At 44.1% G+C, this 17,157-nt stretch overlaps 1 protein-coding gene across 6 annotated transcripts in view; it reads left to right on the forward strand.

The window, feature by feature from the left end:
- Nucleotides 1–17,157, forward strand: part of tenm2a (teneurin transmembrane protein 2a) — a 319,228-nt gene that overhangs the window by 269,834 nt on the left and 32,237 nt on the right. For all 6 annotated transcript variants that reach the window (XM_044128023.1, XM_044128020.1, XM_044128022.1 and 3 more), the window contains 7 exons: nt 3,268–3,473; nt 4,984–5,179; nt 7,155–7,256; nt 7,742–7,936; nt 10,684–10,884; nt 12,879–13,064; nt 14,125–14,151. In XM_044128023.1, the coding sequence (XP_043983958.1) occupies nt 3,268–3,473; nt 4,984–5,179; nt 7,155–7,256; nt 7,742–7,936; nt 10,684–10,884; nt 12,879–13,064; nt 14,125–14,151 (1,113 nt within the window). The remainder of the gene's footprint in view (nt 1–3,267; nt 3,474–4,983; nt 5,180–7,154; nt 7,257–7,741; nt 7,937–10,683; nt 10,885–12,878; nt 13,065–14,124; nt 14,152–17,157) is intronic.

Here is a 17,157-nt window from a genome sequence, read left to right on the forward strand (position 1 = left end):
TCAATACGTCGATCGCGGGAAGGTTTTGAGTCGATCTCGGCAGTAGGTGACAAACTGAACGCAGCCAGGACGATGAGACCAGAACTTCCTCTTCTGACAGGCTTATCAAAAATATTCACTAAGATCCTAAATGTTTGTAGCTTCATTAAAGAATGGTAATTTAAAAAATAAAAAATAATCAACAAAATGTGTTAAAATTAATATTCTCAGTTTTTCAACAAGGTGTTGCATAATTCAGTACGTTTCCATTCCATTAAAAAAAAGGCGACTCAAAGACCGACTAGCTAATTTAAACTCCTGCTCAGCTAGTAAATCAACCATCGCTGTTTTCAGGGAAGCTGGTTTATCGAGAAATAAATATCAAGCCTGGAAACTTGATATGTAATGGACTGAATGTTGTTTTTAACGTAATCTTTGCTCGTCTTGTCGGGCGCAGGCGGTTGCCACGGCAATAGGTGTGCTTAAACTACAAAGAGAGAGAGTAAAAAGTTAGGAGTGATTTTGAGTTGATCACCTGTTCGGGTTATTTTACCTTTGTTTACCTTTGCTGTGGCACATTACAGCCGCCGTAGTTTCTAAACGTTGGACTAATTACCTCGTTCGTTTGTGACTATGTGTCATTCACAACAAACATCAAATACAACAAATATGTTTCATAACATTTTAACAAACAAATGGCTTCTACCGCGATAATTATGTCAAATTAAATTAATTATATCCCAGATTCAGAAGATTTGCCTTTAACTTTACAAAGCTCTTTGGTTCCTCCTCTCAGTCTGCAGCTTCTCATATTGAAGTTATCAAACCGCATTTCAGATCTACCATAACTGACTGACACTTGCTGGCCTCAGGTTTGCAACCAGTTTGTGACTGAGAAACCAGTAACCTCCTCCCAGTGTCAGAATGTCATTGAGGAAAAAACTGCATTAGGTTTTCTATCACTTTATTATTTCTGCTATAACTGATGTAAAATCGCATATAAAATAAGTCAATAGAATTTGATTTACAATTTTTTAATGTCTTCGTGCCATGAGGTAGAGCTCAGCCGGTTGGTGAGAGAAAAAGTAGATCTTGGTCTCAAAAGGTTTGGGCACCCCTGCTTTAAAGGGCCCCATGCGGCTCCCTATCTGTTCTCCTCTCTGCTCGATGTGGCTCTGAAACACGTGCGCGCGTTTAGATGTGTTCAGGGGGGCTTCTGGCTCTGTGTCTGTACAGTCGGCATTAATGAGCGGACTGTCGCGCTCCGTTCCCCTGCCATCTAGGCCAGATGCTGCTGCTGCTGCTGCTGTTGCTGTTTTATACTCGCTGCTATATTTATTTCTTCACACGCGCACACTTGCTCTCACACGCCGCCTTTTTCTGGCTGCACTCTGACACTCCTCCGTTAGATGGCTGACCTGATTGCAAGATGCCATGTGTGTTTTTCTGTGTTTTTCCGGCGCGCTCTGAAGTCTTGGCGCCGAGGTTACCGTCAGCCCTCTATCATGTCAGCCCAGATGGCGAAGTCAACGGTCCTGCAGGCTTTGAGGGAAAAAAGTTGCATGTTGAGCCCAGATGCAAAAGATTGCTTGGGGAGAGCTGAGAATCCAGAGATCAAAATCGCTGCTGATCCCGCATAAAGCATACAGAAAACCTACAGTGTGATGGAAAAAGTATTTTTGCCCTCTTACAGATTTCTTCTAACTAGAGTAAATAAAAAAAAAAAATGTTTTCAATTGATGAGTTGTAATAAAAGGCTTTGAGTCTTTAATCTCACAGGATTGTGGGCCTTTGAACCCGACCATGACGCCATCTTGTCTTTGTTGTCCTTGAATTATGAACACTGACCCTGAGGCAAGTGAGACATTCTGCACTATAGATCTTGTTCTTGGTTCTTTGGTGAAGTTGTTGATGCGCTCTTTGATAGTTCGACTGCTCCTGGGAAGGTTCACCATATTTCCTCCATTTTGTGGATAATGGCTGTCAGTGTAGCTTTCTGGAGTCAGTCAGCCTTACAGATGAAATTGTAAGTCCTCCCAGACAGACTTCGTTTCTCGTCTTTTCTTCAATTTCTTTAAATCGGAGCAGGATGTGCTGCTGTTTGAGATTATGTACCCTACTTTATGTTGTCAATAAGGTTCTATTGAGGTATATTTCTTTCTTATTAAACACGCCTGGGTTTAGCTAGTAAACCTGAGCCAAAGTATGTGGTTGATCACTGTTAATCCATGATTTAGAGCAGTCCTGAAGGCACACCGTCCTACAAGTTATGGAGGTTTCCTCTGCTTTAATGTTCCTGATTCAACTGATTGCAGTTCAACAAACCCCTGTTAATCTGTCATCAATAGAAACTGGCTGGACTGAAGCAAGGAAATACCTAAGACATGCAGGGCAGTGAGCCTGGAGGACCAGGGTTGGGAAACACTGATTTAGAGGATTTGCTTTTGATGGCTCGAAATGTTCTTTGTAATAATTTAAATACTTCAAATTATCTTTCAGAAATTTTAAAATTGGTCTCATCCAAAACACTTCAGTGTGTAACACGCAGCACTGCAATTTTAAAAAGCTAAAAAAGAAAAAAGAAAAATCAGATATCAGCATAAAATAGTTTTATTTCATTATTTTAGGTACAAAATAGTGGTAGGTACGGATACTGAGAGACTTCTGCTGCTTCAAACAACTTCAGGGTTATCCGGTTGTTTTGCTTAGGGAGGTTTCTGCCATTCATCCTTCAAAAGGCTTATGAAGCTTCTCTCATATGCGCTGCTCTTTTAAAGGGCTTTCCATACATTCTTGACAATATTGAGGTCTTGCGACGCAGAGGGACAGTTACCAATCATTCTGCCTGCGACCTGTTGAGCGAGACTGTTGAGGATTTCAAGTGTGCTTTTGAGCAATATCCTTTCTTGTTGGTGTTTTCATAGCAGGGAAGTTTTCAGTCGTAACACAGCAATAGAGGACAAAAGTCACAGGAGTTAAAAAAAAAGAAGAATAAGGTTCCCTTTCATAAGCAAACTAGCACTAGCCATTGTGGCACATCTAGCTGCGGCAGGATGTTAGAAAAGTAGCAGATAATATTTGATTTAATGCTGCATATGAAAGTCTTGAGCAAAGACCAACAAACAATTTGCAAAACTTTCAGTCTCTCGATGTAAAAAGCTGAACAACCTCGAAACGCTTCACTTTTTGTTTTTAGTGAAGAAATAATAATTAAAAAAAAAAGAATTGTCATGACAGATGAAACAACCCTGTGTCTTTTTGGGGTTTTTTGTGCTCTCTCCCGTCCAGGTTCGTGGGCAGGCAGAAACAGCAGCATAGACACCGGGAACATCGAGGTGGGCAGGCGGGTGACCCAGGATGTTCCCCCAGGAGTGTTTTGGAGATCCCTCCTCTATCTCAGCCAGCCGCAGTTCCTCAAGTTCAACATCTCCCTCGGGAAGGACGCCCTCTTCGGGGTTTACATTCGCAAGGGCCTGCCCCCTTCACACGCGCAGGTATCGAGCTCATCCTGAGCACCTTTCAGGGAACGCAACCGCTCCTTTACTCGTTACGGAAACTTCACAGTGGGTCTCCTTAGGGTATTGAGCTTGGAAATAAATGTTCATTAAAAAAACATTTTTGTTGCATTTGCCGTTTAAAACATTAGCTATGAACTCCGAAAGCTAAATAATTGAGAGAAAAGATTTGCGCTTAATTAGGTTTCACAGTAATGTAACTTCAACTGTCTCTTGTTAATTAGTGGCTGCTCCTTTCTAAATAGATTTTATAGAATAGGGATAATTTCCCTCGGTTAACTGCTTGATTGCCTGACATAGCTTAAGTTTGAATCCATTGTGCTGAAGTAAGAACAGTTTTCCAGAGAGAACAAGGCCCCGCATCGGACGGAGTTATCTCCTTTCTTCTAACGCGACCGAAACACCTTGTACGTAGTTTAGACTTACATTTTAACAGCATGTAACACGTTTTTATCATGCCCACCAAGCAGCTGGCCTGTTAAACTGTAACGAATGAAACGAGCAGGTGGCTCAGCGCTTTTTTTATTTTTTTTGATGAATCGGTTGACCAAACAGAGCAGATTGGGATTTGGGAGAAGATGTCCTTAAATAACTTGGATTAAAACACACACAAAAGAGGTGGGGAAATCAAAACACAGTCAGTGTATGTTGAATGTTTTTAAACATAAAAAGTTATTGTAATGAATAGTTAAGAGTCTTAAGTTTCTTCAGTTAGTATAAATCCAGATTAGTTGATTCAGACAGCTACAGTTTAAGGCTGCTCTAAATGACTAAAGAGGAGTTTGCTGTTCTAAATAAATACCGGTGGATTGACGCCATAGCAGTAAATGCAAATGCTAATACATAACGCTTTAAGCTGTCTTTATTTTTGCAAATCGATTGTCACTGGAGGCAGGGCCTCTCCAATTATCTTCCTACGTTAAACACAAATTGAGAGAGGGGAACATATAAAGCGCATCCTGTCAGAGAAACTGATAGGTACGTACGGCGATGCAAAAATCAATCAATTAGTCTCCAGTTAGAGCACTTTTATATCTAACAGCTTCGCTGACGGAAAATCCTTTTCATGTTCCGCTTTCAGGACGCGTTTCTCGCAGGAAGATCATTAGTGGCACATCGCCTCCAACTTCCACTCCCAATATAAATAATCCTTGGTTTTTATGTAAATCGCAGCTTAAAAAAATGTGACAAAAGGTCTCAAAATAGCACTTAATCAAACGGTTTTGACACTGGAATTGCTTGAGGATAATTGAAGTCCGCTTTGGTGTTAGTCCCTCTAAGCCCTTAAGCGTTTGTCTTCAGCCTCTGAGAGCGTCTAATTTGGATTCAGGCAAACGAAGACACCAAAAAAACAGTTATCTACTAAAGATGAGTTAATTACTGCTTATAACCTTTCGTCAAATCACAAACAAACAACAAAAAAAACGCTCGTAAAACAGATTTTGCTTGAACTGAACGTAATCGTTTGTCAACAAAAACCTCTTCGCAGTATGACTACATGGAGCGCCTCGACGGGAAGGAGAAGTGGAGCGTGGTGGAGTCCCCGCGGGAGAGGAGGAGCATCCAGACCGTGGTCCTGAACGAGGCGGTGTTTGTCCAGTACCTGGACGCCGGCGCCTGGCACCTGGCCTTCTACAACGACGGCCGGGAGAGAGAGTCGGTCTCCTTCAGCACAAACGTCATGGGTGAGACAAAGAGAGAAACAGAGAGAGAGAGAGAGAAACAGAGAGAGAGTCAACGTCTCGGGGTAGTGGGAGGGCGGTGGGGAAATGTCGCAATGTAGCGCAGCTGTTTGGGAGTTGAAACGTGACTAACAGTCACAATTTAGGAGATAGCTTTAATACCAGTGACACTGCAATGCCTCAATGACTTCACACATTTCGAGTGTGTAAAAACACTCACCAGCAGCAGCATGTTGCAAAATGCTGCCAAAGCTATAGACCTGCAGTGGCATTACTACGTAGGATGGACCACTTAGTGAGTTGGAGAGATTTTTCTTTCCTTTTTTTTTGCCAACATATGCATTCAAAAAAAAATAAAGACACCCACAGGTGTTCAGATATAAGATATTAATCACCTCGTTCGCTATTAGGCTCGCTTGTGGCGAGCTGTATCGTCCGATCAGCCAGTGCGACGTGAAAAGAGAATATGAAACTGTGCAAAGTGAACAAATTTGTTTTTCAGAGCTTCCAAAATGATTTCATATGTGCAGGGAGCCATGAGTGTGAGAACAAGGGGGGCGGATAGACTGAAAGAATCCTTCACTGTCAATATAAAAGAGAGAGAGAGGGAGAGAGGGAGCACTCTCTGCTGCAGGAGTGTAGTGGAAAGATGAAGAGATGGAGAGGTGGCAGGGATGGAATTAGAGCAAGTAGTAAGAAAGGGAGGTGGGGGGGAAGACATAATGGCAGAGGGAGAAACCTGAATGCAGAGAAGTGGATTGAAGGAGAGGAGGGAGGAGGGGCTTTGGAGTGGCGTGAAGGAGAGGGTGGCATTAGAGTAAGAGGAAGACAAGGGGTTCACATTTAGGGGGGAAAAAGGCTTGGGACACAGAGGAGGGGAAGCGTGAAAGGGCTGAGTACTTGTATTTGTTGGAGGAGTGCGAACTGGAAAAAATGGAGAGGAAGAAGAGACGGATGAAAGTCCAAAACACGCTCTTTGTGATTACCATCGACTCTGCGACTTCCCTCCAAAACGGTTCTCCTCCCGTAAGTGGGTTAAGAGGCACTAAAAGGCGGTGGAGAGCAGCTGGAGTCGTGTGTGATGCACCGCGGCTTCCGAGTCCGGCCGACTCTGCCCGTCAGTGCCAAGCGGCCAAACCTGGACGAAGCATTAATTAACCAAATCCAGACAGGAGTCAGGCATGCACGCAGTAAGAAAGGCCAAGCCGGAATGGTGAGAAAGCAAGCCACTTTTTTTTGTACCTCTTGTTGCAAGTTGGAAAAAAAGAAATTGCACGTAGGAAGCATTTTCACCACAAGAACTTCCCCTGGGAAGGACACCAAAGTGACGCTCCAATGCGTTCATCTCCAAGTGAGGAAGTAGAGTCCTTACAAATTCATATAATAAGATGCAGAAATTAACCAAATTTATGTCGGTGGACAGTAGCCAGGGACGAGCAGTTAAGTGACGAGAAATGATTTTTGCCTCCTCCAAGTCGGTTCCAAACACTTTCCGAAAAAGAATCTTTTGGGAGAAACTTCTTAGCATCCTCGATTAGATGAGCGAATCAAGACTCGTCTGACCTTCGAACCCGTCTGGGTTGGTCTTCTCACAATCAAAGGGAAGTTCGAGAGTCGTGAGAGTAGTTTCTGGTAAAACTTGGCTGGATTTTATATTTTTTTTATTTTATTTTTTTCTGACGCAGCCTGTGGAGCCGAGGAGCAGGGTTCGTGGAGGTCGTCTTTAGAAAATGATTCGAAGTGTATTCTCGCCACACAATCCCACGAGAAACAGAGAGTGGGGGGGGGGAAGGCAACGCGGGGAATCCTGGAGGAGTGTGTTTGCGTTTGATGTCTGTGCAACATGGTGACTCGGAGCGCCTTCAGTTTCGTAAAGAATGGCCGGTGCCAATGATTTAATGAAATGCTTTGATGCTTGGCATCGAACTCTCTGAACCCTCCCCTCTTTCTCTCTGTCTCACTTCGTCTTCCCTCACAGATTCGGTGCAAGAGTGCCCGCGCAATTGCCATGGCAACGGAGAGTGCAACTCTGGCGTGTGCCACTGCTTCCCCGGATTCCACGGCATGGACTGCTCCAAAGGTATTAGTTGTGTACAAATCCCGTCAGGGAAGATCTTGTCATTTCCGCCGCCTAATTAGATGTGAAGACACATCCTCGGTCTCCGTGTGAGTGCCGAAAGAGGATTAAGAGCAGCAACATGGCGCATGGCCTTAGGTGAAGCTCAGACAAGATGACTGATGATGAATGGCAGCTCCCCGAGCTAACGACTCCCCGGCTCTGCGCTCACCTGGGATAGACAGCTCTGATGAATAGTTTAGTTACCTCTACTTGTAATTACTCTTTATGTCATTGGCGCTCTCCGCCCCCTTTAACCACTCTATTCGCTCTCCTTCGTGCTTGAGTGTGGATTTGCCCCGCAAACCAACAACATCAGAAAGGCTTGCTAATTGTCTCTTTCTTTCCTCGTATGCATGATTTAATCTTTCCTCCTCCTCCTTCTTCCTCCCTTTCGTCCTCCTCCCTTTCCTCCTCCTCCTTCTTCATTTTCTCTTCTTCTCCTCCAGCTGCTTGCCCGGTGCTCTGCAGCGGCAACGGCCAATACGACAAGGGTTCCTGTGTGTGTTACAGTGGCTGGAAGGGACCCGAGTGCGACATCCCCGTCACGCAATGCATAGACCCTCTTTGCAGCGGCCACGGCACCTGCACCGATGGAAACTGCGTGTGCTCCATCGGCTACAAGGGGCCGAACTGTGCAGAGGGTGAGGGTGGGCACTTTGCCTTCTAATGTGCATAATCTGTTTGAACGTTTGAAAGGAACTTGGGTATTTCAAAGGTTTTGTATGTCTCGTAGCAGTATGTCACAAATAATAGGTCCCTAAGAAAACTGATAGAGGCTGTGTCCAGATTTAGGGTCTGCATCCCTCGAAGGCTTCATTTGAAGACTGATTACACGACAGCGATGTTAAGAACAAATTCGAAGGTCCCACCAAAACGCGGCCCAACAATTTATCCTTCTTTTACCACCCAGTTGAAGGAAGGATCTGGTGCATCTTTGGACAAAGTGTCTGCGCATCCCTAAAAGTGTTGTGAAGTCATGTAAAAAAAAAATTAAGGCCGTCAAAGGTCTTAGATTCTTTTCTTTGAAATTTAAATTAATCTCAAATACGACAGTCACGGGTCTTAAATTTTGTGGTGGCATGACTATTTAGCCGCATGCTTTATGCAGTTTTTAATTTTTTTTTGCTTGGGGAAATTTTTCTCAGGCAAAAGTTTGAGTCACTTGCAAGATTGTTGAGGTTACTGGTAACAAGCCTAATATGCCCTTTCTAGGTAGCTAGCAATTTCTTTTGCGTCTATCGAAGATGTGGTCAGTACAAATTTAACACCAGTTGATTGGATGACATTAGTCTTTGCCATTGGTTCACTTCTGTTGCCAAACATATGAGGCTATTAGCATTCTGTGCAAAACCCTTAACATGGGGGTCCAGGTTGCTTCGCAAACTAGGTGATTTTCTGCTGGTAATTTCCTGATGAAGTTCTTAAATTTCATCCGTAATGGTCTTAAAAATTCTTAAGTTTGAGTTATTAAAACCTATTTGAAGACTTTCCTATCCCAAGATTCATTGCTAGCAGAACTGGAGTTCAGATTTAAATACAAGTGTATTCAAATCTGCAAAAATTAAGAGCTTCAGAAGTTGTGTCGTTAGGCTTTTGTCATCTGCAAAGACATGTTTTTTAGTATAACGTTGTGAAAACTTAATGTAATTATTGCAATTATTTATTTAATTAAAAAGTCTTCAAGAAGTAATAAATAAAAAATTCAGCAACTTTTTACCAGTACAGTTGCTAGGTGACAGGAAATATAAAGAGGACAATTAATCAGCAGGCCAGATCATCCACTTTCAAAGCCGCTCTAAAAAGGACCCGTCCTACATCGACCTTCAAGGGACCCAATGCATTGGTCGGGTTTGCGTTGATGACATCATAATCATTGAGCCAATCTGGTGTTATTAGCAAAGCATTACCAAATAACACGTTTTTGACAGACTCTGAAGCAGCAACGTTGCAAATTTACGTCTGAGCAACAATCTACAGTACAGACCAAAAGTTTGGACACATAGTTGTGTCCAAACTCTGTACTGTACAACAACACAAAAAACGAGAGCAACTGATCACAACGTGATATCTGCATCTAAAGTGAACAGAAAAGCCTTCCTGCTAACTTCCAAGTTCAACCAGTGAGCCCTTCTAGCTAAAGATAGTCTGCAAATTACAGCGTAATCTTGTGCTGAGCAAGTGTTCGTTCCCGCTATACGTAAAGATGAAGTATGACACTGCAGCTGAACACATCAGAGGTTTTATTAAGAGCTGAATTCGCTTCTATTGATCCTTGTTAAGATGGATCTGCGTGGCACATTCTCCATCATCGGAGGCAAAGGAGAGGGATGAGAAAGGTGAGTCGGGGCGGCGAAAGGTGAATATCTCAGAAGTGAGAGAAAAAAGTGAGTTTTTGAGGTTGAAGATGAAGAGAAGTGGAAACAAGGGGGGGGGGGGGGGGTCAAATGACAAAAGGAGTCAAAAGAAACCTTAGAGGGACCGAGAACAAGGTCAGCGATTTCGCTGCTTCTTCTTCATCCAGCCAGCTTCCCCTCTCCCCCTCTCATATCTGATATTCATCATGGGAGAGTCCCTCAAACAATTTACCTGAAGTGCCGGCGACATGAAAATCGATAAGTGTGATCCGCCGTTTCTGCCGGGCAAACAGAAATGGAGAGGCCGGAGGTTATGTGCGGGCGTGTGCTTTTATTAATTTGTGTACAAAGAGGAAAAAAAAATACTGTGCAGCCGGGTCAGCTGTGCCCGAGGTGAGAGAGAGAGAGAAAGACAGTGAGGGGTGGGTGGGTGTCACACACAACAAGACAAGGAGGGGAGAGAAATAGAAAAAGAAAAAGTGTGACCGGGACAGAGCAATGACAGCCGGCCCGGAGAGGGGTGGGTGGGCGCTGTGCCGAGAGGAGGTAATTTGTCAAATTGGTTTTCGCTCACTGCTCAAACTCACAGCTGCCCGTCAACCTGGCAGACTGACAGTGTCACATTTTCCCCCGTGTACTGCCACAGACACACACACACACCCACACACGCACACACATACAGTCAGAAATGCATCCCCTCTGTCTGAATAATGTCAGGGGTTTTTTTTTCCTCACAGAATAAGATTTTCCCTCCGATGCTCCCATTATACTTTTAGCTGTTCTTTACTGTGCGCCTTAATTGCTTTATTAAAACATCTGCTGATGTTTTCCTTCATTTTTATAATCCTCTTCTGTGCCTAACCAATTAAATTCTCGCCTTGTTCAAGCCTTTTCTTTGATAACTCATTTTACTATCTGCCCTGGTGTGCGATTTCGCAGCTTGTCTCAGTTTCCCTTCATCTGTTTGTTCCCTCTTTTTCTTTTTTTTTTACCCTTTTTCAACGCCGTCGTATCTTTTTGGCGTTTTAATGCAGTGGATTGCCTGGACCCGACGTGTTCCAACAACGGCATCTGCGTGAACGGAGAGTGCCACTGCAAGCCGGGGTGGGGAGGGCTCCACTGCGAACTGCCCAGGGCCCAGTGCCCGGACCAGTGCCACGGCCACGGCGCCTTCATCCCAGACACCGGCTTGTGCAGCTGCGACCCCAACTGGATGGGGCCCGACTGCTCCATGGGTGAGTAGGATCCGCCGCATCAGCGCCGAACGGCTGAAAGAGACGAGCGCTCTGAGTGAAGACTGAGGGGTCAGGGTTTTTAGGAAACCGCCTACTCAGTCCCGACGTCTCGATTCTTTTTTTTTTTTTTCCCACTCCCAGGGTACTTGACTATTAGTTAGTCATTTTATACCATGCTGTTCTGGTTTTCAAATTGGGCTTGGACGCAGTCCACCGAAATTAAAACATGCTGCGAAATAGAAATCAGCAACTGTTACAACGATCAAGCCAAGTTGGAGCATGTTGGAACACAATGTGGGAAGTTTTTTTTTTTCCTTCACTGACAGTAACAGTATGGAGACGGGGGATGTTTGTGTTATTAATATGGTGCAGTTCCAAATCTTAAAGTAGGGAAGCAAATTAACTCGTGCAAAACTTTTAAATCACTACTTAAAAGTGGGGGAAGTGAAGATTTTAGACTTGGACTTATCCAGTGCAGTAAGTGTTTGCTTTGTGAATTGAGATTCATCTGTGCCCCGCCTCTATTTTCTCGTCTGAACACCCAAAGTAAGATGCAACCAATTGTTTCCAGGACTTTTTAAATTACTACACAGAGTCCACCTGTAGGTAAATGCGTCACAGTAAACATGTTCTGACTGTGAAACATGGTGGTGGCAGCGTCATGCTGTGGGGGATGTTTTTCTTCACCAGCTGTAAAAGAATTGAGACTGAAGTAGACTGTTCAACCTCCAGCAATACATTGACCCAAATCACACAACTAGAGCTGCAGTGGAACTGATTAGATTTAATATATACTTGTGTTAGAATGACTGAGTCAAAGTCCAGACTTGAATCCCATTACTTTATTACGTATATAGTAAAATCAATGTTATGTTATAATATTATTCATCATAGAAAAATGACATGCCTCACAAAGCACCCGTCCTATGTGAATCCTTCACTCAGCTCCTCCAGACTAGCAGCAGCGATTAGCAAACACCTGGTGGAACTGAGCTGAGCTCATTACACGAGTTACTTCTCAGTCCATCGTGCCTAAGAATGTTGCTATGGGCTTAACGGAGTTACGCCGCTGTGATGACGTGCTGAAGGCCGGAGTGTCGGAAAGAGCAGGCGCTTCTTAAAGAGACAGAGGCCATATTTCAAGATGTCAAATTGCAATGTCCAGCCTGTATAAAGTCTGGTTCGACATATACAGCGTTATTATAGCACAGTTACTTGATCGTGGTATGCAATGGCACTATGAGCCTTCAAAGTAGATAACAGTGGGCTAACTACAAATGCATGCCACACTTTTCAGATTCATATATGTAAAATTTATCATTATTTTCTGCTGGTTTGTCACACTGTACCTTTTTTTGTTGTTTGTTTTTGGAAAGCAGCCACATTTCTCTCTCAATAAAGCCAGCCGTAAAAGCTTCCACTGAAACAGATGCCGCTGCCTGCTCCTCGGCGGCAGCGTGAGAACGCCGCTCGCTTCTCACAAACAGAGCTCCCCGACGTTCGTGGCGAGCGGAATTGCTTCACTTTAACACAGACAACAGCGTCTGCCACCGCGGGACTCCTCCGCAGACGTGTATCAAAACGTCTGCTCACCGGGGGGTCCCGAGCACACAGACGGAATCGTCACATCTCACCGCACGCACCGCCGCTGCCTGCGAGAGAGGCTTGGAACATAAAACGTTGTCTTAAAGATTAAAGGTGCAGGATGGGAGATTGAATCAGCAGCTAACTTGGCTTATTTTTGACTGTTTTTGAAATTATTTTAGGGTTCTTTTTTTTTACCCCCATTGAGAAACAGAAGAAAGGAGAAATTAATTTGGGTTCAGTGACCGCTGTCTCAAAGGGCGTCAATTCCAGCTCTGTTTTTGGTTAGTCGAAAAGACTCATGAACAAAATTAAAAATTAAAACAAAAAAAGAAAAAGCATCGTAATGCACAAAATGCAACCTGAAGAGTTGTGCGCCTGTGACCCAAATTTGTCTCATCCGCTTCCAGAGGTTTGCTCAGTCGACTGCGGGACCCACGGCGTGTGTATGGGCGGGGCGTGTCGCTGCGAGGAAGGCTGGACCGGGGCCGGCTGCGACCAGCGTGTCTGCAACCCGCTGTGCATCAAACACGGGACCTGCAAGGACGGCAAGTGCCAGTGCCACCAGGGCTGGAACGGAGAGCACTGCACCATCGGTAGGTGTTTCCTGTACCTCCTCACCCCTAGAGTGTGTGTGTGTGCGTTTCTGTATTGTTTTTTGTTGGGGGTTTTTTTGTGTGTGTGTGTCAACACCGTGGGTGAACACAGAAAACATCCAGACAGACTGAAGTGGCAGCTTTCTTATTATTATTATTATTTTTTTTTTCCTTCCATTTTGTTAGAATGATTTGGAAATGAGAGGTGGAGGCACAAGCAAAAGCTACAGGGAATTCAAGGAGAGGGCTGATGTAGACAGGGGCGGGTGAGACGAAGCGGAGAGGAATAAACTTCTGAGGAGTGAGGGTGGGAGGATTACAAAAGAGTAGGGTTTTGTTGTTTATAGTCTGCCTCTCAACTGCACACCCAGGAGTTTTAGTTCTTCTATGGCCTTTGAAACACCAAAGTTGTGTTATGAAAGGCAAAACTCTGCAACATACTGTGATCAAAAAATAACTCTCAGATTCTCAGCGCGGGTACGTGTGTGTGCAGAGTCATCGTAGGGTGTGCGTGCGTGCATGTGAGTGTGTGGTGGTTTTTTTTGTCAGTCAATCACTGTCTCATATTGACATCAATGTCACTTTGGATGGATGACTGCCAGATCCCTTTGATTCCTTCACAGTACTCCGAGACACAAAGTCTCCTTTCCCCTGTCACCAGAGGCGCTGTGATTGCAGCCCGCCAAACAAACACCAAAACACACACCTACATACACGCACGCATGCCCCAGCACATACATATGCACGGGGGAATGGCGGTTTATGATCTCCCCGTTTCCATCCCACCCCCCTATCAGAAAGTAGGGCAGCTTTGACTGCAGCATCAGCCTGAGATGAAAGAGTTGTCAGGCCTCAGCTTGAGCGCAAAAAGCACACTTCACCAGCACCAGACATCCTTAGTATTAGCTTATCGTAGCCTGCCTGTTCTGTATTTCAGCTCTGCATGATGTTGCTTGCATTTATTTTAAAATTAAAAGCAAAAACAAACAAACAAAAAAAAAGAAAGACAACATACTCTCCCTCCCGACATTTACCTTCTGCATGTTTTCTCCCACTGCAGACCATGGGAGCATGGTTGACAAAGCAGGTACCGTATCTGACTCTGGTGTTTCTGTTTCTTAGCCTGTGGTGGTAGAAGCTAGCTGCTGCATTGGCCTGGCTTGGCTCCGTAGACTCTGTGGTGCTTATCTGTCCGTGGTAGACCAGAGGTGCCTGCCTCAATGACGACTCCCCTCCGTGCGGTGCACTACCCCTCTCCCACCCCTCTTTTGTTTTCTCGCAGTGCACTGCAGCAGGGTCCAGGGTCATTGAGCCCTTCGTGTGTTGTGGGGTGACCGTAGAGCCCTGGTGTGGTGGATCCGAAAGTGCCGAGGGGGCCTGTGCCGTGGGTGTGTGGTTGTGCATGCGTGTGTGGGGCGTGGTCCCTCCCCCCCGGTACGGGTGCATCTCATTACGTTGGGGTGTCTTTAAAAAGCCAATTCATTTCAGTAATTCAATTCAAAACGTGAACCTTAGATGTTGTATGGATTCATTATACGCAGGGCGATATAGTTTTAGTGTTCATTTCATTACAACTTGATAGTTATGGCTTATAGCTAATAAACCCCCCTCCCCCCAAAAAAAATACAGCTTCTGTGGAAATGATATGAGATGAATAATAAAGACTTTGTGGAAATGTTGTTTTATGGCCTCAACAATCATTGGGAAGACTGCTGACCTACACAGGGACGAAGCCAAAGGTGATTGCTAAGTAAGCCAGCTGTTCACATGGTGCTCAATCCAAAGGGAAGCTAAATGGAAAGAAAAGGTTTGAACATGCAATAGGGATAATTAAAGCCCATTGGGAGATTCAAACATCTGGACCGAAGTTGTAGCAATCGAATCAGTCAATATATCAAGTTTAACTGTATAGCGTACATCAACAGTATAGCATTTCAAAGTGCTTTACATTGCAAAAACCCATCATAAACATGACATATTACATATATCTTATCAAATTATGATCTATACACAAGTGTCATCATTAAAATCATCAGTACACGTGAAATATGTTGGTTAATGTTCCATTTAACTCTAAACAGTTTTTAGTCTTAATTTAAGTTTTCTGGAAGTTTGTTCCAGATTTAATGTGCCTAGAAGCTGAATGCTGCTTCTGCTTCTGATTCAAAAGCACATGCAGAAGCATCTAGAACATTTAGTGCCACTGAAGCATTCCTTGTGTCAAGCCACGTCTGAACCAGAAGTTCAGAAACGTCTTACCGGGGGCTAAAGAGTAAAAGGGATTGAACTGTTGCTCAGTGATCCAAAGTTCTCTTCTCAGATAAAAGCAAAATTTGCATTTCATTTGGAAAATCAAGGCCCTACAATCAATGAGCATTAAGGCGATCAGCTCTAAACAAGCTCAGGCCTTGAGCTTGTCTGCATTGTTGGATCTGCTGTCTGAACATATTGGTGTTGTTGACATGTGGGGTGAAAACACAGTGATCAAACCAGGTACTGGTACTTTTGGCAGAGCGGGAAGGTGTGAAGTCCTGCTCTCAGTAAAGCTTGTCAGTCGTGGGAAGCATGAAGTACTCTGAAAGACTCTGGCAGGTGGCTGCACTGACTTGTGTTGGTCCTTCTACTATTGGACCAATCAACACCAGCAGATAACTCGGCTCCTCAAATCATTACTGACAGTGGGGACGTCGCATTGGACCTTGAGCAGCTCAAATTCAGTGCTTCCCCACTCTGCAACGTTTAATTCCATCTGAAAAGATTACTTTAGACCACTGAGCAACAGTTAAGTTCTGTTCTTTCCTTTGCTAAGCTATGACAAGTCTTATGTTGTCTCTACTTTGGGATTGACTTAACACAAGGAACTGAACATTTATGGCAAAAGTCCTTGTTACTTTTGTGTATGGTGACTCTTGAAGCACAGTCTATACCCGATTAATCTAAACCAAACTTTTAAAAGGGCACATTCTTTCCTTCCACAAAACTTTCCCATAATGAGCTAGGCTACAGCACTGTGAGAATCAATTATTTGGGGCAACTATTAAGTCAGCCATAATCCCTGTGATTTTGTAGGCCAAAAAGTTTTCTTTAAAGGTCGTAGGTAATTTTTTAAAATGAATATTCTTAGCTATGAGCCATAATTATCAAAATAAGCTGAAATACACAGTGGGAATGTAAAGTATGAATGAGGTTTGCATTCTGAATTAAATTAGTGATGTAAATAAACTCTTCAATGATACTCAAACGTATTGAGACGCACTTGTGTGTCCAGTGTGAAACCCTGAACAAACCAAGCACCAAACACTCAGCTATTCCAGCCATGTATCGCGTAAACACAAGTGCTTCACACATAAGGAGAGAACGATCAAAGTCGTGGCGAACTTTTGAGGTAATTGGTAAATTTCATAGGCCACTGATGCAAGGCGTTAACGTGGTGTCAAAAAAAAAAAAACTATAGAGCTGTTAAGTGTGTGTGTCTGCGTGTTTACATTTTGAGTATTTGTGGCAGCGGCCACGGTGGAGCGGCTAATAAATTCATCCCACTTGCATGTGTGTTGGCTCGCATCGTTGGCGTTAATTCCAGCCCTTCGATTTGTTTCATCAAGCCAGGTCGAAGAAAGAGAAAATCTACAGGTTACGTAGTCCATCAGATCTCACACAGGAATACTCAGAGCAACGGCGTAAGGTCGAGAAATCAAGGCAAACAGAGAAGACTGCGAGTCCAGAGTGACTTTTCTCACACTCTCTCGGCGAGAATGCTTATTAGATAGCCCCGCAGCTGAACCTCCGTCAGGTTGCGCGGAGCGGCACAGATTGCCTGACAGCACAGGTCCCTGGAGCAACGTTGAGAGTGTCCTCTCAACCCTCTGCACTTAATGGAACAGCTCTCATTGTTTTATGAAGAGCCAGCTCAGAGAAAAAGGTAAATTGCCGGGTTAAAGATGGAGCAGGACACGGAACGACGGAGGGGGGAAAAAAACAAAAACCAAAGGGACATTCCTGAAGTTCTTAGGGTAGCTTATTAAGGACAGGAGAAGTAGATGAGCGGAGGTTTGTTCTAGAAGTTATCCAGCCCGTCTATAGGATGCGACGGTGG

The sequence above is a fragment of the Gambusia affinis genome, linkage group LG09 (genome assembly GCF_019740435.1).
Source record: "Gambusia affinis linkage group LG09, SWU_Gaff_1.0, whole genome shotgun sequence".
NCBI lineage: Eukaryota > Metazoa > Chordata > Actinopteri > Cyprinodontiformes > Poeciliidae > Gambusia > Gambusia affinis.